Here is a 9,984-nt window from a genome sequence, read left to right on the forward strand (position 1 = left end):
TAATAATATTATATTATTAGTTAATATTTTATTAATTATATTTTTATAGTATATTATAATATCTTAATAATATACGGTATTATTAATATATTATAAGTAATAGTAATATAATTATTATTTAAAATAATATAACAGCATATGAATTAATACATGTATAAATAATGATTCGATACAAATATTATACGATACCAAATAAAAAGTATATATGTAATTTCTTTTTATATCATGTTATTTTATAGTAAAAGAGTGTCGTTGAGCTTGCAGTAGAGAAGCTTCGAGTTGCTACAATACTTCTTTATAACGAAGAAGATCTTCGAGTGCAAAGGATAATACTGTGTAAAAAGTGAAATATTTTTACAAGATCTAAGATTGCTGCCATTAGATAGTGATCAGGAACCGAACCCGGTTGGCATGTCTCCAATAAGAACGAGAATCTTAGCATTCCATCGTAGACTGCATTTCTGGGTACCAGTCTCCTCTCCTTCAAAACCACGAACTCAGATTCCCTGGAGGCCTCGCCAAATTCCAGGGAATTTCTTCTGCTTAAGTCTGTTTGGAAGAGAAATTTATCTCAAGGGAGTTTACGGGATGGAAGCAGGAAAGAGATTTGTCCATGACTCACAGCTCCCTTGTACCTCTTCCAGGCTCTCCTTCTTCTTGCTCTTCCCAAAACCAATTTTGTTCAACTGATCTTCCATTCGACGTTTTGCCTTTTGCAGTGTTAGACCAACTCTATGTATATGGAATGATTCGTAGTTTCAGTGATTAATAGTGATTAAATTACATTTCTATTAATTATGTATTCTGTTATGTTTTATTCTGTTTTAAGGCTATTTTCAGATTAAGCTTTATATTATCCTTAATTATCCTAATTTTTCTATTGAAAAATTAGATAGATTATGATTTGACAGATTAGGGTACACAAACTGCTATGTAGTGTACGTTTAGTCATGAAAATTTTCGATAAATGAAATAATACGTACAGTATTATTTTTTAAAATTTGGGAATTAGATGTTTAAATAATTTCGTGGTACGTATATAAAATTAGGTGTGTAAAATGAGGTATATAAAATAGGGCTTATAAAAATAATGTACACAAAATAAAAAACAGTTTTTACAAAAATAATATATATAAAATAAAATTAATAATGTAAGATTTATATAATGAAATATATAAAATAAGTTTTATAAATTATTGTATATAAAATAAAATTGATAATATAGGGTTTATAAGATATAACATATAAAATAGAGTATATAAAAATTGAACACCCACATTACTATTATTTTCTAATTAATAAGCTTCTAATTCTATAAAAATAACTTTGAACTGAATATAGTTTACAATTCTCCATAAAAATCAACTCACCCTCGTCCAGACCTAGATGCACTACGATGATGACCATAATGAAAACTGGATTGCCTAACAAAGCTGCCATCAGTTGGAGACTCGCTGCTTTCGTGACTGTCAGTGGAATCAGTTCTCCCATATTCCCTTCGAAACCAATTCACTGTAATGAATAAAAGACTTTGTTACATGTATAAACAAATATGAAATAATTTCTGACGTATTTATAATTTTTCACATAGTCAATTTTCGTTGTCTCATTAGTTATTTATAATAGAGATTAGAAACGTATACCTATGCCACCGATCTGGAACCGAGTGGATTTTCGAATTTTCCCAGAACTCAACGATTCTATCCCTAAATTACGTTCACTCTGTCTTGGCGTGAGAATGTGATGCTTCTTTCTCAAATTTCCCAGTGGACTCTGACTGATCTTCGCATTCTCTTCGCTTAGCTCTGTTTCAAGAAGACTCTGAATAAATGTAAGATGTATAATTAAAACGAAAAGTCTAAAATAACAATCAGTTTCTTATTTTTAATGCACGTACTGCACAAGTCGAAGATGTGCTCCTCTTCTTGAAAAGAAATTTTCGAGTTCCTCTGTCGTCTACGGTGTAACACGTATCCCCACCGATATCCGCGTGCTCCTCTAAATCTGACTGGTGTATATGCCTGAAAAAGAATGTATTTAATTTCAAAAATACAAATTTCACAAACAAATACAATTAAATTATATTAAAATTGTTATGTAAATTTTCATGTCAATTATATCTATATATAAATAATATAAAATTGAAGGTAGTATTACTATTTTATATGTACATACATTTACCGTGTATATGCATATAATAGATAATTAGAACGAGATATCTGAGGTAAATAAATAGGTAAAATTCTTTTTATACTACGATTCTTTTCATATATTATAATTTTCTTTTTATACCATAATTTTCCCCTTATATTTCAATTCTCTTTCTATACTACAATCTTTCCTGTATAATATAATTTTCTTTTTATACAATTTTCTGCATATATTTCAATTTTCTTTCTATACTACAATTTTCTTTGTACAATATAATTTTCTTTTTATATTACAATTTTCCTTGCACAATATAATTTTCTTTTTATACCACAATTTCCCTGATATATTTCAATTTTCTTTCTATACTTCAATTTTTACTGTGTAATATAATTTTTTTTATACAATTTTCTGCATATATTTCAATTTTCTTTTTATACTACATTTTCCCTCGTATATTTCAATTTTCTTTCTATGCTACAATTTTCTTTGTACAATATAATTTTCTTTTTATACTACAATTTCCCTCGTATATTTCAATTTTCTTTCTATACTACAATTTTCCTTGTATAGTATAATTTTCTTTTTACACTACAATTTCCCTCATATATTTCAATTTTATTTCTATACTTCAATTTTTCTTGTATAAAAATATATCTTTTTTATACTACAATTTTCCTTGTACAATATAATTTTCTTTTTATACTTCAGTTTTTCTTGTATAATATAATTTTCTTTTTATACCACAATTTTTCGTGTATATTTCAATTTTCTTTCTAAACTTCAATTTTTCTTGTACAATATAATTTCCTTTTTATATTTTTATATACAATTCTTGTTACCTGATAACGCGCGTCGTTTGGACGTTGCTATTGCACCTCTTGTTAGGTCGATCCGCAGAATCCAAGATGCCACTTAGCGCGACACGTCGGAAAGCTCCACCATGGACTTCTTTGACGTAAAACATGAACTGACGCAGATCGCAGTACAAACTTATGTTCTCCTGCGACTTCAACTCCTTCAATGATTTCACGAATCGCGTAACCAGGGTCTTGAAAACGTAATTCAGAATATGACCTTCGATCCCACGAGCACTGTGACTGCTGAAACCATACGTTCCGGCCATAGTTCCGGTAGCATTCGCAGTTGCTGTCCCCGTGGCTCCTGGCGCGGGCGAACTTCCGGTACCGCCGCCAGCTACGGTGGTTCCCATGAAGTTGGCGCCGAAGTTCGTCGCGTATCCCTGCGAGCTTATCTCCGGTGACTTGCTCGATCCTCGTTTCTGATCTATCAGAGAAAATGTCTTGAGTTCTTGCTATCAACCTGATTATCTCGCTAATGCCGAAAATCAAGAGCAACAAAATAACCAATGCGGATACAAAGATGCGATTGCGGATCGAATCGAGATCTAATCGAGATCTTGCTGAGTTTGAAAATAAATCGTTAAGCAGCTGGAGACCGGTTATAATCGTGACGATTGTGATGGACACAAATCATGATCGAGATCTGGGCGAAATTTATTTGAAGTGGTAATAATTATGGAAATGGAAATAATTAATTTAAACGAAGTTAATTATTTAACTGTATTTCACGGATAATTCGTTATTTGGAGGAATGAGATTTATTTTAAAATTGGTAATTTTGTTTTCCGAATTATGTTTGGAATAAATGTTAAACAATAGTTACATGTAATATATATAATTATTATAAGTTATTTATTGTTAATTATTTTTTAAGAGCAAGCTGTTAGTAACAAATGCGAAATAATTATTGCTGAATGAATAATAATACTATTAATATTAATTATATAATATTAATAATCGTGTTATTATTACCGATATTTATTTCATTAATATACTAATACCTTTTTATAATAATAATAAGCGTATAATAACATCGATAAGAAATGTATAATATTCAAAACCAAATAATAATTGACAAATAACAAATAATTTATTATTCCCAATAAATCGTTCATTCGCAAATTCATTAATTAATCGATAACTTAAAGCGAAATACTTAAGAAAAAGTAGATTATTTTTCAAATATCGTCGAAAATTGGTATTTAATTAAAAATTAAACCATTTCGAAAATTTCTCAAGAACGACCAGGTCTGATCGCGCGACGATTATATCCCGAAGCAATAATAATCGTGCGTTTTGGAAAATTTGGCGAAATATCGAAGTATCGAAAGCGTATTAACCGTGCCTTCGTCGTTCCTCTCGATTTACTCACTAAGTGGGGATAATAACGAACTTGGATCCACGCAGAAGCCAACGAACGCGTGAAAGAATTCCAAAATCTCCGTTATGGGCTGTTCCCGCACCATGGACCTTAGGAAACGGGAAAACTGTTTCGAGCTGGCTCGGTGCAACTTGCTGAGGATCGTTTGACCCTGCGATCGACAGAAATCGACATGTGGCAGTCGTATCCCGTCGGAACAGTTGTGCGGACAGCCCAGGTGCTTCAGTACCCTGATCACACAGTTCATTAGGAGGTTGTGAGAGGAGAATTTGGATTTTTCCGAAGTGTCTTGGCGGAATTCTTGCTCGTTCTCCGCAGATTCTTTCTTTTTCCCTCTCTCTCTGTCTCTCTCTGTCTCTGTCCTCTCCATCACTGTTGCTGACTCTAATAACGTTGGATGAATAGGATTACTATGATCGACACATTGTTATTATCATATATAGTACATCGTGGCTCGATTTCCTTTTTATATATTTTACGTAGCTAATTATTTAGTATGATATATAGGGTGTCCCAGCAATGGTGATATAGTCGGGAACAGGAACGGTTTATTTAAAAAATTTTGCACTTTCTGTTCCACTATGCAGGATGTTTTAGCAAGAGGATGATTCTACGTGAAAAAACAAATTGAAAATGAAGAATAAAATTTTTTCGTTTGCAGCTTCCTTGTCGAGATATTCGACTTCGAATATTCATAGGGTATGCTGACATACTGACGCTCCAGCCGCCATAGTCATCTAAGTGCACGCGTACTCAGTGAATATTCAAAGTCCATTTCCTCGATAACGAAGCTTCGAATGAAAAAATTCTATTCTTTATTTTCGATTTGCTTTTTCATGTAGAATCACCCCCTCCTCAGTTTTACTACGATTATTGGCACACTCTATATAAAATACATTTTTTATACGGAATATTTAACAAAGATTTGATATGGGGTAAATAGATAGAGTTGTTAAATATGAATTATGGTTATTTTGATATATGACACTGTAATTTTGAGATTGTTTAAATTAATTATTAAATATTTTATAGAATTATTTGTACATTGAAAATTTATTTAATATTTTATTACATAAGGAGATAAAATAATTCCAAGTATTATTTAATATAATTAGAACGATAATGGAATTCATGATGCTATTATTAGTGAGTGTAACACAAAGCTTCCATTGACTATGGTCATCACGATTATTCCGAGGTCGTTTAATTTAATTATTAGCTCGATAAATGGTGATTTTATATAGATGCTCATCTATTTTGAATTTATCTAATATTTCATTAAACGAAAAAATGAAATAATATAAAATATTATTTGCAATAATTTGAACGATTAATTGTTTATTAATTAAAAATTCCAATATTATTTGTTTAAATTCCTTACATTGATTTTTATTATTGACTCACAATCAGTGAATTACCATTTTTTAATTACTATATATTTTACATTCATTCATTTATTCCTCTAATTTATTTCGTCTAATATTTAAAAATAGTGTAATATATTTTATATATACCATAGTTATTAATATCACTAATGATAATAATATTACAAGAATATAATTTTCGATATGAGAAAATGCCATAAGCTATTTTTATGTATAACATATATCGAAAATAATTATTTTTCATTTACCTGCTATGCTACCCGTAACTTCGTCACGAAGACACTGTTTCATCACACCCATCTCTATCAATAGTTCTACCATGTTTAAAATATTCTCGCATACTCGTAAGGTACAACAATTTGTGTCTCTCAAGGCAACCGAGTGTACAGCCTATTAAAATATGAAAAATACCGCAAATCAAATTTCAAAATTCAAGAGACACTTAACAATAGTAATTCAATGAAGGAATACTCACTTTTAAGACGACTTGAAGATCAATGTCGCCATCTTTTGTAATATAACAACAAGAGCCAGGTGCTTCCGGTATTTCGTCACTAGCATAAGTAATGTTAGAGTCTGTCTGAGACCTTGTGAGACTGGGTTTCCTTTCAGAATCTAGACGACTACCGTGCGTACTGATAACGTCTAATTGACTGTCAATCGAACCCTGCAGCAGAAACAATAACGAATAAAACAAAAGACACGATCTCGAATTTTAACAGAATTTTTAAATTCTTTAAATTCTTTTCAATTCCATAAATAAATAAGTAAATAAATCTCATAAACTTTTATGAAGTATTAAACGAGTACTTATGTAATTTGAGTCACGTAAACTGTTTATAAGTTCAACATGGTGGGGAAAAAAATTTTTTAAATAGGAGATACAAAAGGACTATCCAAAATTGACTTTTTCCAATCTTAACCCCAATATTAACTTTGATATTAACCCAGAAAGAAGGTAGCATGCTCTACATTAAAATTTCTCAAAATTCAGGGGATCAAATGATTCCTTAAAGGGTTCGATCTCGAATTTTTGATTCCACGCAAAAAGAAAAAAATTTAATTCTAAATCCACAATTATAATGCAAATACAATACAGACATTTATGTATTATTTTCATTTCCGATCCAATTACGAATTTTACCATTATTTATATCCAGGCCACATTAAAAATTGGTAGTCAGTAATAAATTTTACTTAATTAAAAACAACATATGTTTATACAAAATTTTGTTTTTATACCATTTAGTATTTTAGTGGTGATCTTATATATAATTGAATACATGAATCCTAAAGTAGGCTATGTGCTTCCTTACTTGTCGCTTCATGTAATCCGGGGATGGAGTAGGCGTGTGCTCAGTGACGGTGATGATAGGGTTCGGCGCTGTGTACAATTGACTATAAAATTGACTTTGTTTCCTCTCGATGCGAGTATCGCCGACGTACCTACGGGATAAGATCGATCAGAGACTCGTGGTGCGAAGAAAATTCTTTTCGTCAAGTCTCTCCATGCCAATCGGACACTGTTGGTCCTAGCCAAGCACTACAGTCTGATCTCTAAGGTTCTCATCTACTTGAGTGCGTTTGCCATTCCACGTTGCATGCTCGATGTGTTTCTTAACCGAGGTTGTTACTGTCTAACTGTTCCTTCGAATTTGGTACCGTGATCAGTTTCTTTCTTTTTTTAAATACTCGTGATCGAATGGGGTGGAATCATCTGCCAGGGGATGGTTTTCACCTTTTCTACAAGGTGCAAGGGATTCGTTGTACAAGCAACTAGAAGAGTGATTTCTCGAAACTTAGTACCAAAATAAAGTGAAAATGATAATGTATAATTTACTATTTATATTCAAATTTAATAATAAAATAATGAAATAAATTAAAATAATATTTCCTTTCTTGAAAAATTTATGAGGGTATTTATTTTATTACTGTGAAATATATTTTATTTTGTGTACGTATGTATATATATATATATTTAAATAATAAAATGAAGTGAAAATATATTTAATAGTAAGTGAGTATATATACATATTTAAATAATAAAATAAAGTGAAAATGATAAAGTATAATTTAATATTTATATTCAAATTTAATAATAAAATAATGAAATAAATTAAAATAATATTTCCTTTCTTGAAAAATATATGTACGTATTTATTTTGTTATTGTGTATACATTTTATTTTGTGTATGTATGTATATATATCTATTTCTGATTTTATTTCATTATCACAGTTGAGTGTGAATCTTAAATTATATTATATAATTCTTTTATATTGTATTGCAAAATGAAATATATATATAATAAAATTATATTCTGTATAAATAATAAAATTAAAATTAATCAAACTTTGAAAATTGTAGAAATGTTTTTGAATATTTCAAGTAGTATAATCTTCTAATTAAAAGTTTTTCTGTAAAAATCACTTCAAAAATAATTAATAAGGCTATTGATTATTATCACACATTTGTGAAATTATTTACTTTATTAATAAATAAGAAAATTAAATTTAATCAAAACTTGAAAATTATAAAAATGTTTCTGAATATTTTAAGAAATATATTTTCCTGGTTAAAAGTTTTTCTGTAAAAATCAATTTAATAAATACTTTCTTAGACTATTCATTATTATCACATATTTGTGAAATAAATAATATAATATATTTTTAAATGAAGACTCTTCTCTTCAGTTGTGCCACGAATTAAATGGTAAATTCTATTACAGGGATAAATACACTTGCACACTTGCTAGTAAATAGAATATGGTTGAAGGAACATGGGTCCTTAGTGAACAGACGTGTATTGAAAATATGGCAATTAGTGATGTTATTATTTACAGACTATGACAACTTGACAGTCGTCGTACATATAGCGTTTTGCAATCGACAAGTGAAATTTTTGGGAAATTTTGCTCGTTTGTTAAAAACAAAACAATCTTCTAATAATTTTTTCTTCTCATTTTATATTCTCTATTATTCCCAATATAAATTTATAATTATTCCTAAAGAGTTCGCAGAGTAAATATTCGCAAAGTCATACTGAGACCCTATGGAATTTTCGAATTTAGGAGCTAATGTTCCCTCCAACACATTAGCCTGTCCATACATAATAATCTATAAGCGTGTTCACCCACGATTGATCGCAAGAAAGCATTACACTCGCGTCAGGAGAGTCAATAAAAGCATGTATACACGCTATAATCGATCATGAGTCATTATCTCATGTTCTTCTCCACACCCATTACCTGATACCTATTTTTTCCCTGTAAAATTTTACTTACCATTTTTAATAGTTCACTTTCAGTATATTTTTTATTCATTAACAAACGATTATGTTCAGATAAGCATTCAAGGTCTCTAAATTATCCTATTATATTTTAAAATCTGTTTTTAGTATATTTTTAATTATTGAAAAATGATTATGTTCAATGTAGACATTTCAAGATTTAGGTTATTGACATATCTTTTGTCAGTAAATTGTTCTTCCTTTTTTCATAATTTATTAATTTTTTAATAATTTGTTATGTAATTTTTGTAATTTATTATATATATTTTCTATTGATTAATAAATTTAGATTTCAGAAATTTTATGTCAAATTTGAAGAGAATAAAAAAGAGTTTTAAAGCTTTTGGATAACTATGAAAAATTTTTGAAGAACTTTTGTGAACTTTGAAGAAATTAATGATTAAAGATGATGTCTGGTGCTCACAATTTATACGAACTCCTCTCGTAGACGATTTTTCTTAGAGATAATTATTGTTCACATGTAGATTATTCTGATATCTCTGATATCGTGATCACTCACGATGTGTACACGAGAGAATTACTTTCGTAGGGAAGCTAACACGTTGAAAAAGGCATTGATCCATTCGAAAATTCCATAAGTTTGATCTTAACAAGTAGGAAGTTTTCATACTTGATCTATGAATTCCTTCATTAAATATAACATTATTGTATTACGATGAAAAATAGTGAAATATTTCTCACAGCTTCTACGTACAGTCTGGTAACCATAATCGAATCTCCATGGCGATGACTATTCATCTACTCTATAGCCTGACTCAAGAAACTGTTAAAATTAAAGAGTATTAATTACTATGCACAATTACTGACAAATATTAAGGAACAAAGCAATCATTTGTGAACTTTTATATATTTTTATTTTCCAAGATAAATTAAAATTAAATTTATTAAATTTAATATTA

At 29.5% G+C, this 9,984-nt stretch overlaps 1 protein-coding gene across 1 annotated transcript in view; it reads right to left on the bottom strand.

Moving 5' to 3' along the window:
• LOC108554876 (protein unc-80 homolog) overlaps positions 1-9,984 on the bottom strand; it is a gene marked incomplete at its 5' end in the record, with an annotated part of 54,366 nt that overhangs the window by 30,266 nt on the left and 14,116 nt on the right. The window contains 10 exons of the mRNA XM_017910284.1: positions 359-549; positions 623-732; positions 1,371-1,512; positions 1,644-1,821; positions 1,898-2,021; positions 2,991-3,435; positions 4,405-4,776; positions 6,026-6,167; positions 6,253-6,444; positions 7,094-7,223. Of these exons, the coding sequence (XP_017765773.1) occupies positions 359-549; positions 623-732; positions 1,371-1,512; positions 1,644-1,821; positions 1,898-2,021; positions 2,991-3,435; positions 4,405-4,776; positions 6,026-6,167; positions 6,253-6,444; positions 7,094-7,223 (2,026 nt within the window). The remainder of the gene's footprint in view (positions 1-358; positions 550-622; positions 733-1,370; positions 1,513-1,643; positions 1,822-1,897; positions 2,022-2,990; positions 3,436-4,404; positions 4,777-6,025; positions 6,168-6,252; positions 6,445-7,093; positions 7,224-9,984) is intronic.

Source organism: Eufriesea mexicana, unplaced genomic scaffold (assembly GCF_001483705.2).
Source record: "Eufriesea mexicana isolate 0111107269 unplaced genomic scaffold, ASM148370v2 scaffold92, whole genome shotgun sequence".
Lineage (NCBI taxonomy): Eukaryota > Metazoa > Arthropoda > Insecta > Hymenoptera > Apidae > Eufriesea > Eufriesea mexicana.